We start from the raw sequence: 16,797 nt of genomic DNA, 5'->3' as shown, positions 1-16,797 counted from the left end.
CCAAGCATATTCCCACTGGGATATTTGCACATGCAGTTGTTTTTCTTCAAAATGCAAAGCATTATAGTATATTTCAGATCACCATCATCATATCAGATACATGCAAACACTTCAGTTTGCATTTTCCACATACAGCAAATGTTTGTAAAAGAATAAGGACAAAAATGAATGGAAAAAAAATGTTACTATCTTTAGTAGCACAATGTATTCTCCATATCTAGGGTTGGAAAGTGCAGAGAAAACTTACATTTTTCTCTCTAGAATAAAAAATAAGCTTATTGCATTACATACTGTGTCTCAGGAATGCAACTCAACTGTGTGTATGTAGAAAACGGAACACATACAGAATATATACAATCTACAGATCCGGAAACTGATAAATTGAATCAATATTCCTAATCTGAATTAATGCCATGCATGTTTCTTTTCCCTGCAAATCTGGCTCTACAATCCCTTTTTCATGCACTCCAAGTCGGAAGAGGGGAAGGTACAGGATTTCTCAGTGCCATAAATAAAATACGGTGGTTAAAAAGCAAAGTGAAGTTCGTAAGACAGTAGGCTGGAAAATCAACAAGGGCTAGAAATGGAAAGTAAGATTAAAGGTAACACTTAGCCACAAGACTATCCTTAGCAGCTTCAGAATAGTATGCAGTTAAATAAACACACATGCACACACACTAGCAAAGCTTACTTTACAAAGTGCCTTGCTCTCACTTTTAACAGCAGATGATTGCTATTTACTGTAGGAGGGTGAACCACAGGAAGCTTGGCCTTTTTTAGCCCTCTTGCCCTGGAAAAGCACCGTCTAAAGGCAACTCAATATAAACCTCCTTCCTTCCCTTCCCAACCCCAGCTCCCTGCCCCTCGTGCCCCACCCCCGCCAGCTGTGGCTTTATTTTCCTTAACTGTCTATGTGAGCATCTACAATTCAGACAATGGAGGACTATTCCCAGCTATGGTGTGTTTTTTATTGCCGATGCTGAGTCTTTGTGTTTTGTACAAGAGCCAGGGAGAGAGGTGATGCAAACCTGACTGGCTTGGGCTGCCAGAAGTACAAGAACTTTGATTTGTGATGGGAACCTCCCCGCCCTCAGCCCCATGGTAAAAGAAAATGAATGATGAAGCAATTTGCAACCTCAGAAAGTTTAGGATATCATGAACACCTCTAGCTAGTTTATGACTGTGCAAATGGTAGTTGCTTGATGAGATGATTTATGTTATTTCAGTGCTGCAGAGCAGAATTACCAATAGGATGTGACATTTTCCATAACTAAGTTTTATGTGAAAGGAAACATAACTCTTGCATCTGGGCATATGGAAACATGGACAATGAGGTGCTGAGATCAGTAGCGCAGGCCAAGATCCCTTTTATCCCAAAGAGAATGACTTTGGAATTAATTTGAAAGCAAAGTAAGTAAAAGATGTGACTGAAGAAGAGCTGCTTTGCTAGAACAGCCATTCAAATGTGTACTTTATATTTGGCTGGGGAAACATGATCACAGACTTCATATTCAAGGTGGCTTAAGCTATGCTGGTTCAGTTTGACTGTCGTGGTGATTTTTGGCTATGATATTCTGCTTGGCATTTACAACAGGCTAGTGGTATAAGTCAGTAGCAGCAATATGCTCTTAAATTGTTGTTGCTGTTAATAATAATCCTGTGCTCTTTCAGAGGATTGTAAATCAGTTTAGATTATGGTGTTTTTTAGTCTCTTCAGGTAGATTGCTGTTCTGTCTTTAGCACTGTAACATTCAACTTGAAGCTAACAAATGAACTATTATTTCAAGATTATTTTTTTTAATATTGTTGGAGTGCTGTTTGTTTCCTACTCTGGTCAAAGCCATTCTTATTTAAAGATGAAGCTAAAAGATACTGATCGAAGCTGGATAAAATTTGTTTCACAATCAGTGAATCTGGTAAAGGATAGATTTTTTGTTCTATTGAAACTGTCTATGGATTCAAGTTGAATTCAATTAATGTTTGGAGTCCTAAAATGGAAGATTACTTTAGGGAGCTGGAGCTTTTCATTTTGAAACAAGAAAACTGAGTTTAAAAAAAAAAAAAGAAAAGAGCTGCAAGAAGAACTCAATGTCCTTCTTACTGCTGAGCAAGCTGCTTTAGTCAAAATGCTGGTAGCCCTAATCTCCTTGACTTGGCCACAGTTTTTAATTCCAGCCACTGGACTTTAGCAAAAACGATTAGACTGAACTTCTCGGTGAATTTGCACAAATACACACAATCCCCCAGTGAGGGGTAAGAGTAGGCATTTGGAAAGACAGAGTAGGGAACTCAACAGCAGGTCTGTGGTGGTCTTTCTCTTCCTGTCCCTTGGAAGACCTCATAAGTTTTGCTTTCATTCTGGTGTCCAAACAGAAAATATCTGAAGCCATTAAAATTTTTCAAGGTGGAAAGACATTCGTCCCAGGCGGCTGTAGTTAAGAGTTGAATTTTGGCAGAGGAGCTGGATTTGCTCTCTGTCGGTCACCAGCTGGCATTTTCCTCAGTGTAGATGAGAGCCTGAAATGCCATGTCACACGTCAAAAGATGGAGCACTGTTCAGACAGTGCCGCTCTGTGCTGGTGAGAGGACAGGATAGCCCTGAGGCAGGTCTGTTCAAGTTGCGGAGGTCCTCAGAGCGCAGAGGCTCTGAGCTGCAGCCCTTCAAACTCCGCACTGCAGAGTTCAGTGTGCACCGACCCACAAAATTAGATATGCTCAGTGCAGGAGGGGGCCTGTCGCAGCCTGCTGCTACGGCTAGGCTACTCACAGTACCTGACACTGCTAATTTAAAGATAGCTTGATGTGTCTCCATTGATTTCAATCACAGTAGTGACTTTCTTTCCATGGATACGGCAACCCATAGATAGACTAATTGATTACCGATGTTTTTGATTAGTATGCATCGCTTCTTGCCTTTTCTTGCTCTTCTTCTTTAAGAAGAATTTAAATATTCAAGGACACGTAAAACCCCTATGTATTTGTGAGTTAAATAAGAAGTAAATTTCTAAACCTTATATTTAGATTTTATGCTACCTAATGCAGAAATCAAGTGGGTGTGACCAGTGCTCCATGCTCAACCTTCTGAATCTGGAAGCTTAAGGTTAAGGCTGAGGAACCTCTATAAAGAGCACTCATGGGTCACATCCCTTATTTCAGAGTCCGCAGGATTCAACCATCTTATTAAGGATTTCATGTTTGATCACTGGATTTTACGTCATCAGAACCAAGAATTTTCTTCATAAATGAATTCTGAGCAAACTGGCAGTATCTACTCCACTTTACTCTTTGCAAAAGTGCAGGGAGTGTTACAGCTTCATTCTGTTGCATAATGAGATGGCTTGATGGGAGAACACCAGGCCTGATTTTAACAGGATTTTATGCACGTGTATTCCTAGAGTTGATTTTATTTTATTGGATCTCATCCCCTGTATCTCTCCTGAGCTTTAGCTGGGCTTTAGCCATTGAACTTTATTAGCTTCAAAATTTCATGGTTGTGCGGTTCACTGGCAAGGAACAGAAGTTACTGCAATGGCTTTAATAGGAGTGTATCTTTTCATCCTTATTTCTATGGAGGTTTCATTTATAGTTTCTTTTAAAATGCCAGTCTTAAAACACGAACAGGTCTGATTATTCTGCTAAGAAGAACTGTGCATGCTGAAGATATGTGTCATTATATTTTATTTAAAAAGCTGAGAAATATTAGCAATTTGAGGTTTTGAAAACAAAGCTAATGGGAATTTTGTCCAGCACTAATTTTAGGGAAAATCTTACCCATAACTAAAAGGGAATGATCTCGTTACATCTCTTAAGGATCCAAGCAAACGAGTTTGAGGTTTTTTTGTTGTTTTGTTTTGTTTTGGGTTTTTTTAAGGAGAGAACAAATGGCATTTGCTCATCACTGAGGTATTCTTTGACTGATAAATAGTTTGAGGTCAGCAGTATGGTCCCCTGAGTTCTCACATGAGCACAGGTGGGGAATATCTGAAAGGTGCGGCATGGCAGGGTCTTCAAAGGTACTAAGGAAATCCTGGGAAATAAGTGTTTTCAGATCGTACCTCCAGCAGTGAGCTCCTAATACTGAGTGGAACAGGGCAAACCCAGACCATTTTTAGCTACAAAATCTAATGGTACCACCCAGGTGGACTTTTGCCTCCCGTGAGAGGTCACATGGGAGAAAGGACTCTGGAGAGTTGCTGGAAAGGGCAGGGGCTGGAGAGCAAGCGACAGCCACCCATTTGCAGGAGAGTGCTGCTCTTGGATGGCAGCAGCACCACCTCTTCAGTACTCTGCATCACCCCAGCCAGTACTGGCAGAGAAGAACGTTGCATTGACACCTGATAAAGCTCCATGTGGAAGCGGTTTGTTTTTGCCATGGCTGATTTTATGAAGTGCCAGTGGCTTCTGCTTTGGCAGGCCACTGTGACTCTTGCATTGCACTTTGTTCCCCCTTTTGTGTGGGGTATGCTTCTTCGCTTGGGCACAGCACCACACAGGGCCAATCTGCACTGTGCCTTTTTTTGTTTGAAACCCAGAGGGTGGGGGAGTAGGGTATAGAGAAGGCACTCTTGAATTTTTCAGGGCTTTTTAGCTCTGGCTGAGCGTACAACCAGAGGGACTTGGGATGGATTCAGCAAAGCCACTCTCTCCAGTGGTCCCAGTAACAATAAGGTAATAGTGTGCAGGACCCGTTTGGGTCTTACAAAACCAGGTGAGGTCTGACAGGGTTTGCTAGCCCTGATTTTGTGCTGTGCTTAAATACTGCCCTGCTTCTCTTGGCCACGGAAGTGCTCGTGCTGTGCTGCACCTGAGCTGATAGGTCTCACTGAAGTTAAGCTGCCTCTGTATTTAGCCATAGTATGTGTATCTACAGCTGCATCATGGCTGATTTACAACTTGGATAAAATGGCTCAAGGCAGCTGAGATTCAGATGCACTTTTCATGCTATTTCACTTCCGTAACATAATGTGAGGAATGTGAGGAATGTAGAGAGGTTACAGTTTAGAAAAGCTAGTTTGCCTTTCAGGCACCAAGGAGGGTGATACCTCTAGCATGAGAGAGCTATATAGTGCAGCTTTTCAAATAGTAGTTGGACCCTTGGCCTTCTGTGTCATTTAAAAGACTGAGATTGTGTGTGTTTGACAGACAAGAAGGAAGATCTCTGCTGCTTTCTTTCAGCAGCAGCAGAGCTGGTAAAAGTGAATGCCAGCAGTCTTGGGGTCCTGTCACCTTCTCTGTTAGAACCTGATTTCATAACGTATCAGCACCAGAGGCTGAGCCTCTTGAAAAGATTTCTGACTCCCTGCCCTGTGCGCTGGTTCCTACCCTCACCCCCTGATTCCCTGTCCCCTCAGTTTGCTAAGGGTGGCTTTTTGTGAGGATGAATAATAAGCAGTATCTGTCAACTGGTTTTAAATCAGTCCTCTTAAAAATAAATAAATAAAAAAAAATCCTTCTCTGTTTGGGATCAAAAAAAGTGCAATTATGTCCATGTTACTGCTTAAGAAAATACACGTGGAACCTCACCCTTAGTTAAATGAATGCTACGATTAAAGCAAATGCTAAGGCGGGCAAATAGACAGTTCCTACATTTTCCAATGTATCAAAAAAAATTTCATTTCTTTTTTCAGCATTGCTTGAGAAACCCATCAGCAAAAGACGAGACAGTGAAGCTGTACAGAAGGCCAAGATCCTTTATGCATCCTGCATGAATGAGAGTAAGTAAGTGGCCTGATTTAAGAGGGACACCTGTGTTACCTGTGTTTATAAAGGCAAGCTTTTTTGCTCTCTGACGAACTCTGTGAAGCTTTGTGCGGATGCACAGACTCTGCTGATTTGGATTCAACTCAATGCAGAGGGTCTTCTACACATTTCTGAAGCTGGATATTGAGACTGAAGTATACCAAGGCACAAGAAGTCAGTTTGACGGAGACCTCTGCTTCTCAGGGAACTGTGAAGGGATATTTAACTGTGCAAAAGGACGCCAAAACCGTTCCCTGGGGATGTGGGGGTAGTGCCTAGTAAGTCAGAGGAGTCGTCTGATGAAATTCTCATGCTGATGCTTTCAAGAGCCCGTTGCTCAGCATCTTCTACCTTGCTCTAAATCCATTTAATCAAAACACAGGGCTGGTTATAGACAGCTCTGGACTCTTTATTTTCAAGCTACCTGCATGTCAAGCAAGTTTCGATGGGGAACCCTATAGCCACATTTGCAGAGTGCTCTTCCTGGGCTTGTAAATGTTGCTGTAAGGTGATGTGCACTAGGTTGGGACACGCTTTCTGTTTTCACTACCTTTATGTAGCTGCACAGGTGAAAGATGAGTTGGGAGGGAGTGGACTTTGTCCTTCTGACTCTTTTAGACTTTATTTCCTGCACAGTTCTCTTCCAGCACGCCCTGAGACTGACCATCAGCAATTGAGATAGCCTGCCCTGCAGCCTCTGTGCCGAGACACTGACCCCACTAGCTTTGCTTATGTGCAATAACCTCCTCTCAGAAACAGTGAAGTTTCTATGCTAGTTCCTAAGAGAGGAATGTTTTTTTAATTGACTTAATGCCAGCCCTTGTCTTTTTTGAAAGGCACTGATTTTCCTCTCTTATTCTTGACGCAGATAAACTGGGACGGACTCCCACACTTCTGTGCTCACAGGCAGAGCAGAGGCTTTGGGTTTCAGCTATTGTGTTTTGCCTTGCCTAGAAATCAATCAACACCGATAAATCTTTGTGTCTCGTGTGGCTGCTGCTGGATTTGAATTGTCTGGAATGTAACTGTTGTCACACTTTGACATTTCAGATAAAATTGAAAAAGCCGACGTGAAACCCCTGTTAAGTATACTGAGGCATTCACCCTTCCGCTGGCCTGTGCTGGAATCCAACATCGGACCTGAAGGGCTGTGGTCAGAAAGGAGGTTTAGCTTAGTCCAAGCCCTGGCAACTCTTCGTGGTCAATACAGTAACTCTGTCTTCATCCGTTTATATGTGGCTGCCGATGACAAAATCTCCAATCAGTATATCCTGAAGGTACAATATAGCATATCTAATAGGTTACTTTGCATGCTATTTTGTGATCTCTTTTTTTTAAAAACATGTTTACATGCCAAATGTTTACACTTGAACATTATTGCTATTATCTACCAACTTAGAGATGTACATGGGTGCCAATTTGTGGGAATGTAGAAACCACTAGGAACCACATGTTATTGAAAAGTATTTCTGTGCAGGATATATTCTTGCAAATGGCAAAAAAAAGGCAAAATCTGTTCCCAGTGGACCAATGTCTAGGGTTCTGTGTGTGAAAATGAGAGGGGGATATCTAGTCCTGAGAGTGTTCTGGGTGCGGCTTATGACTCAACAGTTACGTGAAGAATGTTTTTTGTTTGTGAAGATGAAGAATGGTGCATCAGTAGCAGATATTTTGAACTTGAGCTATTTTTCTTGTGATGGAAACACAGCACCTTACAACACAGAGGTATCCCAAACACTTCTAAACCTGAAATACAGAATTTACCTTTTTACTGAAATGCTATTGCTTTTTGACCGAAGCATTACCAGTTTGTTAACAGGGTATGGCATTACACAACAGTTTAAGTTACTGAGAAAAAGACCCAAGAAATGTTGCCTCACTGTAGTCTGAAAAAACTCCAGAAAGAATTGTATTCCTGTGAGATGTCACCATGGCAAGATTGAGTTCCTGGGTCAAATACATTGTTTCTTAAGAAGTAGAAATGAGTAGCCAGAGCAGAGCAGCTCTCCGCTATTACAAGAAAATAGTTTATGAAGGCAAGAGAGAAAAGACAAAGAAGAAAGTTATGATGCCATTCATCACACCAAATAGGATCTGTGATCCTTACATTGCTAGCATCTTAGCTACCTGTAGGAATGTAGCCAAGAACACATTGTATTTGAGGATCAAACAACAGTTAACTGTGGTAGGACTGGAGTGGATGTCTATTCTGAATCGGTTCTTTAAAATGTCTTCTGACTGAGGCATGCAACTGAGGCACAAAATGGCAAGGTAACTTTTCCCCATCTCTGTGACATTTTCCTGAACAGTCAAGTCAAGAGCAGATCAACAGTTCGCTGTATTAAGGATGTCATTCTGCTAAGATGCTGTTCAGATCCTGTCAGGATTGCTTTGGCTGGAAATGTGTTTAGGTCACTGAAACAGTAGAATCAGGGGAGATATTTAGGTATCTCCTGTCATAATATTTCGGTTCAAGTCACCTGTCAGTGAAGGGCTGGACAGTTGTATATATATCCTTATTGCTGGTCTCTTGGAAAGGAATTATACCTAGCAGTATCTTCACTCAGTATGCTTAGTAGCACCAAAGAATTAGGTATCTAAATAAATGAAGCACTACATGCTATGAATAATATATTATTCCATGGGGTATTCTGTTGTTGTTAGTTTGATTAAGAACTTGATCTACAGAATGCATTAGGCAGTATTCTACTTTGTCTGTGTTTTAACAAATTCCCAGGGGTGCAGATGTACCATGGAGTATTTCAATCTGCTTGTGAAAATGGCTCTATTGCAAAATTCTTTTTGTTCAGCATTGCAAAATCATGAATGGATCAGAAAAAAAGTAGAAACTCCAAATAAAACTTTGTTCAGTATTCAACATGATCTTTTTTTCTTGAGGGCTGAAGAAGTTGGTTAACTTTTTTGTTTATTTCTCATATTTGTGCTTTCTTAGTTTCAATGGTTTGTCAAATCTAACTCTTAAGCCAGGAAAATCTGGATGAGCATTTCAAGCAAAAGTCACATAATTGAAATAGGCCAAATCATGTGAAGTTAACTATTACCAGGACACACATACGCAAAGCATAAGAGTATATTTTTTTTGCTTCAATATGCTAAAAAAAGAAGGTGATACTGTTTTTTCAAAGAATCAGAGTTGTGCTGAGCATCACAACTACTCTCCTTTTACTGGATGATTTGTTTTATTTGTTTCTGGTATATTTTAAAGGTTGAGAACATCAGCCAGTAGAAGAAAAGATAACATTTATTTGTTCATTTTAGATTCTAAGTTGTATTGATTTAGGTCTTTTTTATTAGTGTAGAAAATGTGAAATATAAATGGTGTAGGATTTAGATTAAAAAAGACTTATGTGAAATTGTACAAATAAATCCAATCTCTCCTTACTAGATTTATTTTTTAAAAACAAATACAGCATCAAAATAATAATTTTAGAACATCAAAACTGTTATTTGTTCTCCAATCAGTAACTTATTCAGAGTTTGGAAGCTGGCTAAAGTATGTTTTCACCTTTGGCTTCCATACCTTAACCCAACCTTATCCCATTGAAATATTTTGAGAAATCTTAATTTCCAGTAGTAATTTTAGGATATGTGCTGCACTGTGAGTTTTGACTCGTTAGGAACTTGAAGCAGTATGCAAATACTCCCATGTAGTCATTTCACTCAAAAGACTAAGTGCAAATCTCAATGAACTTTGAGGACTGATTTAGAAATTACCTTGAGGACCTTGTTCCGATACTAGGGTAACTGTAGATCAAAAAATCTGGTCCATGTTTAGATCAGAAAGATCACTGAAAGTCAAAGATCCACCTGGACCGATCAGGCATCTTTATCTAATGTACTGGAGGCATAACAATTTCCTGTGCACATATGCAATCATTTCTGTGGCTGGTATCCAGCTGTTTCAGTACATCCATTCAAAAAAGGCAAATACATCACTCACTGCTGGTCTAGGATGAAGCTCGAAAATGTAATCTCAATTTCAGTCAAAGGTGACTAATGGTGCTTTCCAGATACACAGCGGTTAACATGCTCTAGCACCTAATGGTCATTTGGTCCATACACTAGACTAATGTTTGTCTCAAGCTGACTCTTGTGCCCCTGAAACGTGTAGGATGAATGGTCGTCAGCACCAACTCTTTGATCATGTAAACCCAGGCCTATTGCATTACCTGCTCGCTAACGGAGCCATAAACACATAAATCATGTAAGTGATTCTTTGCTGTAGCATGTGGCTTAGATATTGCAGGGGTCCCCAGATCACAGTAACGTGATTTAGGTAATGTCTGTCAGCACAGTATAGCATTTTTCTGTTGTTTTGAAATCCTGTGGAACTCAGGCTGGTGAGTGTATTATGGATTAGATATTTACACACATCTACCGTAATTGCCAGAAAATCATGAACTCTTCCAATGTTGCTTATAGGGCTACCTTTGAATTCTGGTGAATTTACTTTTTAATGCTGGTTCTTGTCATATTTAACAGCTCGACCAAGCAAGCCTCTCTCTTGCATCTCGAGAGGATTACCTAGAAAACACTACAGAAGCCAAATCTGTAAGTATTATTAACTGGAAAACAGAGTGGTCATTTTTCCTTGGGTTTTTTCTATTGTTACTTTTGTTTTGTTGATCTCCAAACTGAGAAAGGGTTGTGGTTTGTTTGGGTTTGGATTTTGTTTTCTGCTATCTTCTATCAGAAAACACCACCACTATAAGCACCACTACACAAACACTCTTGCGAAGTTTCTCAAATGAAGATTTTTGTAAGATTTGGTGTCCCCCCTGCTTTTCTTTCCCCTTGGAAGAGGCTTTTGGAGTTGCTCTTGTCCAGCCCCTCTGCTCAGGCAGGATTGACCTCTGGAGTATACTACTAGTGACTGGCCTCCAACTGGACTTTGTGCTGCTGATCACAACCCTCTGGACCTGATCACTCAGCTCATTTTCAGTCCACCTCACTGTGCACTTCTCTAACCTGTACTTTTTCAACTTGGTGAACAGCCATGTCTGCTCTTCCCTCATCCATCAAGATATTAATGTAATTGTAGGAGATTATCAGGCTAGTTAAGCATGATTTCTCTTTCACAAATACATGCTTACCACTCCTGATCACCTTGTCTTTCATGTGTTTGGAAATAGTTTCTGGAAGGATTTTCTCCATCACCTTCTCAGGGATTGATATGAGGCTGACCAGCTTGTAGTTCCCCGCATCTTTCTTCTTGCATTCCTTGAAGACAGGGGTGATACTTGGTCTCTTCCAGCCTTTAGAAACCTCTCCCAATAGCTATGACCTTCCAAATATTATCCAGAGTGGACTTGCAATCATATCAGACAGCTCCCTCAGCACTTATGACTGCACCTATCAGACCCCCTGGATTTACCTATGTCCACTTTGCTCCCTAATCTGGTCCTCTTCCACTCAGGATAGGCCCTCCTTGCTCCAGACGTTTCCTCTGGTCTCAGGGTCCTAGGATTCCTGGAGGCCATTCTTGCCAGTAAAGACTAGAGCAAAGTTGGCATTGAGTGTCTTGGCCTTTTCAGTGTCTTTTGTCACTCTGCTCCATTTAGCAGCAGATCCATGTTCTCACTCACCTTCCTTTTGGCTGTTATGTATTTGTACGGTCTTTCTTGTTGGTCTTCACATCCTTTGCCAAATTCAATTTCAGGTTGGCCTTGACTTTCCTAGTTATATCCCTGCAAGATTTGTCAGCAACTCTATACTCCTGGGTCATCTGTCTGTGCTTCTACATCTTATACACTTCCTTCTTATGTTTGAGTTTAGTTAGGAGTTCCTTGTACACCCATGCAGGCCTCCTACCACCTGTGTTTGATTTCCTATTTGTTAGAATGGACCTTTCTTGAGCTTGGAGGAGCTCAGGTAGAACTTCATGCATTCACACTGGTGTCTCATATAAAGGACATCTCCCTGTCCTTACCTCCCCTGCCTGTGCTTCCTAAAAATCCTGTATCCATCCATTGCAGGACTTCAATTGTGCAAGTTATCCCACTATGTTTCTGTGATTCCAGAGAGATCATAGCCCTGTAACTCCACACAGACTTCTGTCTCCTCCTGTTTGCTCCCCATGATATGTGCATTAGTGTAAAGGTATTTCCGAGGGATACCCAGACTTGCTAATTCTTCAGTATAGCCTTGAGACCTTTCCTTATAAGGCTGTCCTGCAGGCACTTCCTTCTTTACATACCTTCCCTCAAAGGGGTTCCACTTCAGCTGTTTTGTTGTTTGTTATGTCCCCTCTTTTCCCATCACTCCAGGCCCATGGTTTGCCTACCCTGTCTGCACCTTCTTTAGTTGTTTCTTAAGGAATCACTCCGTCCTCCATTGTTTCTAGTTTAAAGTTCTCCTTACCACATTGACCAGCCTATTGGAAAAGATACTCTTGCCCTGTTTGTGGATCTCTTCCAAGCAACTGCAAATTCTCAGAGGGCCCTATCATCATAGAAATCAAATCTCTGCTGATGATGCCAGCTGTGCAACCAGATGCTAACCAGCAAGATCTGTCATGTCCTCCTCAGGCCCTTGCCCCTCACCAACAGTATCAAGGAGAACAGCACATGCGCCCCAAGCCCTCAACCTCTGTCCCCATAACCCTGTAGTCATGCTTGATACTTCCCAGGTCACCCCTGGCAATAGCATTGGTGCCTACCAGGAAGAGCAGCAGGGAATGGTAGTCAGAGGGCTGGATAAGCCTCTTCACAACATCCTGAATGCGACACCCCCATCAAGCAGCAAACATCCCTAGATGACAAATCAGGTTGGCAGATGGGGGCCTCCATCCCCTGCAGCACTGAGTCTCTTACCACGGTCACTTGCTTCTTCCTTCTATTGGTCCTGGGGGGCTCAGGTTCAGCCACAGCACTCCAATTGATAGTGCTCCTATGTCCTCATCAGCTACAAGAACAGTGGGCTTCCAGCCTTCATTGTCATGGGAGTTACCACTTTCCAGCTTCATAGGCACAGGCTCTTCCTGCTCTTGAAGGTGTAGGCTTTTGAAGCTGCAAGGTCTCAGAGGAAGTCTGGTTATCTTTCTCATCTCCTTTGAGGCTGTGTGATCTGCTGACCTCTCACAGCTCTTTTACTTGGCAGTGCAGCTCATCTGCATGCTAGAAGACCATGTGCTCCAGCCTCAGCGAGAGGCCTCAGGCACTCCCTTCAGTCTGAGGCTTGCAGAGCTGCATCCTTCCTTATGAAGCACCCTCTGGGGCCAAGAGTCCGATAACAAAGAAACAGTTACACCAGTGGTGCCTGAGAACATGTCCTGTGGTGTGTGACCTCTCTCGATGAAGGCCTGTGGGCAGTATCCAGCACATGCAGCCCAAAGCTCAAAGAAAACAAACCCTAGGGTTGTCAATGGAGACAAGTCATTGCTACTGAATACTTTTTTACAGTTTTCCTTCCCTTTTGAGTTCCCTGAGAGGTTAGTAAGATTTTTAGTCGCATTTATCAGACTAGATGATGCCAGGATACAAAGAATTGTGTGTACTGAAGATTAAAGGTAGAAATATGTTGGGAGATGTATTTGCTTTTGTTGGACTGTGGGCCATAGGGGTTGATGAGGAGCAATCTGATCCCTCCAAAATCTCTGAAAGATTACGCTGAGGGGGAGGTAGCACAGAAATCACTACAGTATCATTACATACAGTTTGTTTCACTAATATTTGTGTATACCCACTGAGACTAAAACGTGCTTTATTAGGATAGCCTGGGAAGAGCAGAGGATTCTAGCAGGTACTTGTGTTGCAGTGCCATGGCAGGAATAGAGGACAGAGCTCAGTGAAGCATCCCTTCATCTCCTTATCTTCTCTGCCACTAAGCTTGCACTTGTATACAAATACTTCCTCAGTTCTACGCTGATTACTGTATGAGTTGGTGTAAAATATTGGGGTACACTCATACTGTGGTGGGTTGACCTTGACTGGACACCAGGTGCCCACCAAGCTGCTCTGTCACGTCCCTCCTCAGCAGTACAGGCAGTGGTGGGGAGGAAAAAGGATGGAAAAAAACTTTGTGGGTCAAGATAAGGGTAGTTTAATAAAACAAAAGTGAAGGCTATGAGTGGAAGCAAAGGAAAACAAAAGATTTATTCTCTACTTCCCATCAGCAGGTGATGTTCAGCCACTTCATGGGAAGCAGGACTTCAGTATGCATAGCAGTTGCTCTGGAAGACAAACATCATAAATAATGAATGCCCCCTCTGCCTCCTCCTTTCTCTTAGCTTTTATTGTTAAGAAGAGGTCATATGGTATGGAATATCCCTTTGGACAGTTTGAGTCAGCTGTCCTGGCTATGTGCCCTCATAAGATCTTGCCCACCCCCAGCCTGCTGGTAAGGGGGGTAATGTTGGAGAGACAGCCTTGGTGCTGTGCAAGCCCTGCTCAGCAGTAGCCAAAACACTAGTGTGATATTAACACCATTCTAGCTACCAATAAAAAGCACAGCACTGTAAGGGCTGCTGTAGAGCAAATTATCTCCACCTCAGACAGACCTAATACACATACACATTGTCTAATCCCATTGTAAGAGCTGCAAATGTTGTCAGCCTAATCCAGAAGTGTCATTTGCATTCCCTGAGATTTTTATTCCATGAACCACAGCAGCTATGTCTCTGTGTCGTGCATAGTATGTTTACAGTGTTATTTCTCCTTTTTTCCTTGATGACAGCAGGCATCCAAGGTAAGGTAAGCACAACTTTGATTGCTAGGGCATGAAAGTACAAAGTATTATACTCCATGCTATAGCTGGACGTTTCTGGTCTACTGCTACAGCTGTGCTCGAGAGCAAAACCAGTGATCATTCCACTCTTTTTGTTTCTTTACAGTACCGAGACGCCTTTTTGCAGTTCATGGTTGATACAGCAGTGCTTCTGGGTGCAAACGCTTCACGAGCTGAATCTGATATGAAGTCGGTTCTAAGACTGGAAGTTAAAATAGCTGAGGTTGGTAATCTAATGTGGGATTGGAGCTAGCTTTTTTTAAAAAAGTGCAATCCTTTTTCAAAATGGAAAGCCATTATATCAACCGCCTTAGCAATAGTGTTTTATGGAAGTAGAAGGAAAGGAGCAGAACCTGATAAAGAAAGGATGAACAATATTCTTCACTTAGTTAATTGTTAAACTTATTATTTTATTCTTAAGGGAAAAAAAAAATCTTAGCCAAATGCTCTTGGCTCTTTAAATTGTTGATATGTCAATGAGGCTCACTAGAGATAAGTCTGGGGGCGGCAATGTTTGAGGGATGGTGTGCTAGAGAGGTCCTTCAGACTGCCATGTCAGTGGAGGTAGGGGATAGAGATCCATGCAGCAGTAGAGACATAAGGGTTATTGATGTGTTAGAAACCATGGAAGCACCCGAGAATGGCCATATAGGAACTAAAGCTTCTCCCCCAAAAAATCCCAATTGAAGTACATCTACACCAGTGCAATGGAAGCCATTGTGCAGCTGGAATACTATGATATAGTTGCAATCATGGAAACATGGTGGGACAACTCACTCACAACTTGAGTGCTGCAATGGATGGCTATAAACTCTTCAGAAGGGATAGGCAAGGAAGGACAGGCAGTGGGGTAGCCCTGTATGTTAGGGAGTGTTTTGACAGTCTATAGCTTGATGATGGTAGGTTTGAGTGTTATGGGTAAGACTCTACAGAGAGATCTGTATAGGCTGGATCAATAGGCTGAGGCAAACGGTATGACGTTCAACAAGACCAAGTGCCAGCTGCTGCACTTGGGTCACAACAACTCCATGCAGCACTACAGGCTTGGGGAAGAGTGGCTGGAAACCTGCCCAGTGGAAAGTGAGTGTCCCCCTCACTACAAGAAGGACATTGAAGTGCTGGAGCGTGTCCAGAGGAGAGCTACCAAGCTGGTGAGGGGTCTAGAGAACAAATCGTACAAGGAGAGGTCGAGGGAACTGGGTATTTTTAGTTTGGAGAAAAGGATGCTGAGGGGGGACCTCATTTCTCTCTACAACTACCTGAAAGGAGGTTGTAGAGAGGTGGGTGTTGGCCTCTTCTCCCAAGGGAATAATGACAGGACCAGAGGAAATGGTCTGAAGTTGTGGCAGGGGAGGTTTAGATTAGATATTAGGAAGAATTACTTTACTGAGAGAGTGGTCAGGCACTGGAACAGCCTTCCCAGGGAGGTGGTTGAGTCACCATCCCTGGAGGTATTTAAGAAGTGTGTAGATGTGGCACTTCAGGGCATGATCTAGTGGCATGCACTAGCGGCCGAGATTGTGGAGGTCTTTTGTGTGTGTATGGTTGGACTCAGTGATCTCAGAGGTCCTTTCCAACCATGAAGATTCTGTGATTCTGTGGAAAGAACCTCGGGGTGTTGGTCGACATCCAGCTCAATATGAGCCAGCAGTGTGCCCAAGTGATCAAGAAGGCCATTAGCATCCTGGTGTGTATTAGAAATAGTGTGGCCAGCAGGACTAAGGAAGTGATCATTCCCCTGTTCTTGGAACTGGTGAGGCCATACCTCAAATATTGTTTGGTTTTGGGGCCCTCACTACAAGAAAGACATTGAGGTGCTGGAGTGTGTCCAAAGAACAGCAATAAAGCTGGTGGGGGGTCTAGAGCACAAGTCTTAGGAGGAGGGGTTAAGGGAAATGGGGTTGTTTAGCCTGGAGAAAAGGAGGTTGATGGGAGACCTTATCACTCCCTACAACTACCTGAAAGGAGGTTGTAGTGAGGTGGGTGTTGGTCTCTTCTCCCAAGTAACAAGTGATAGGACAAGAGGAAATGGCCTCAAGTTGCACCAGGGAAGGTTCTGGATAATACAAAAAATTTCTTCATCAAAAGGTTTATCAAGCATTGGAACAGGCTGCCCAAGGAAGTGGTGGTATCCCTGTCACTATCCTGGAGGTATTTAAAAAACGGGTAGACATGGTGCTTAAAGACGTGATTTAGTGCTGGACTTGGCAGTGCTAGGTTAATGTTTGGACTTAATGATCTAAACGATTCTATGATTCTACAATTTTGAGGCTGGGCAGAATTTGAGTCCCTGCTGTGCTGCTATGTTGTGAA

General features: G+C 42.4%; 1 protein-coding gene across 1 annotated transcript in view; it reads left to right on the top strand.

The window, feature by feature from the left end:
- The window catches only part of PHEX (phosphate regulating endopeptidase X-linked), a 105,641-nt gene that overhangs the window by 17,714 nt on the left and 71,130 nt on the right, over nucleotides 1–16,797 (top strand). Inside the window, exons 4-7 of the mRNA XM_074148559.1 lie at nucleotides 5,628–5,714; nucleotides 6,790–7,016; nucleotides 10,243–10,311; nucleotides 14,591–14,707. Coding sequence (XP_074004660.1) covers nucleotides 5,628–5,714; nucleotides 6,790–7,016; nucleotides 10,243–10,311; nucleotides 14,591–14,707 — 500 coding nt within the window. The remainder of the gene's footprint in view (nucleotides 1–5,627; nucleotides 5,715–6,789; nucleotides 7,017–10,242; nucleotides 10,312–14,590; nucleotides 14,708–16,797) is intronic.

This window comes from Numenius arquata, chromosome 1, assembly GCF_964106895.1.
Source record: "Numenius arquata chromosome 1, bNumArq3.hap1.1, whole genome shotgun sequence".
Lineage (NCBI taxonomy): Eukaryota > Metazoa > Chordata > Aves > Charadriiformes > Scolopacidae > Numenius > Numenius arquata.
Note: the sequence above shows the minus strand (reverse complement) of the source record. Positions and strands in the feature narration are given on the sequence as shown.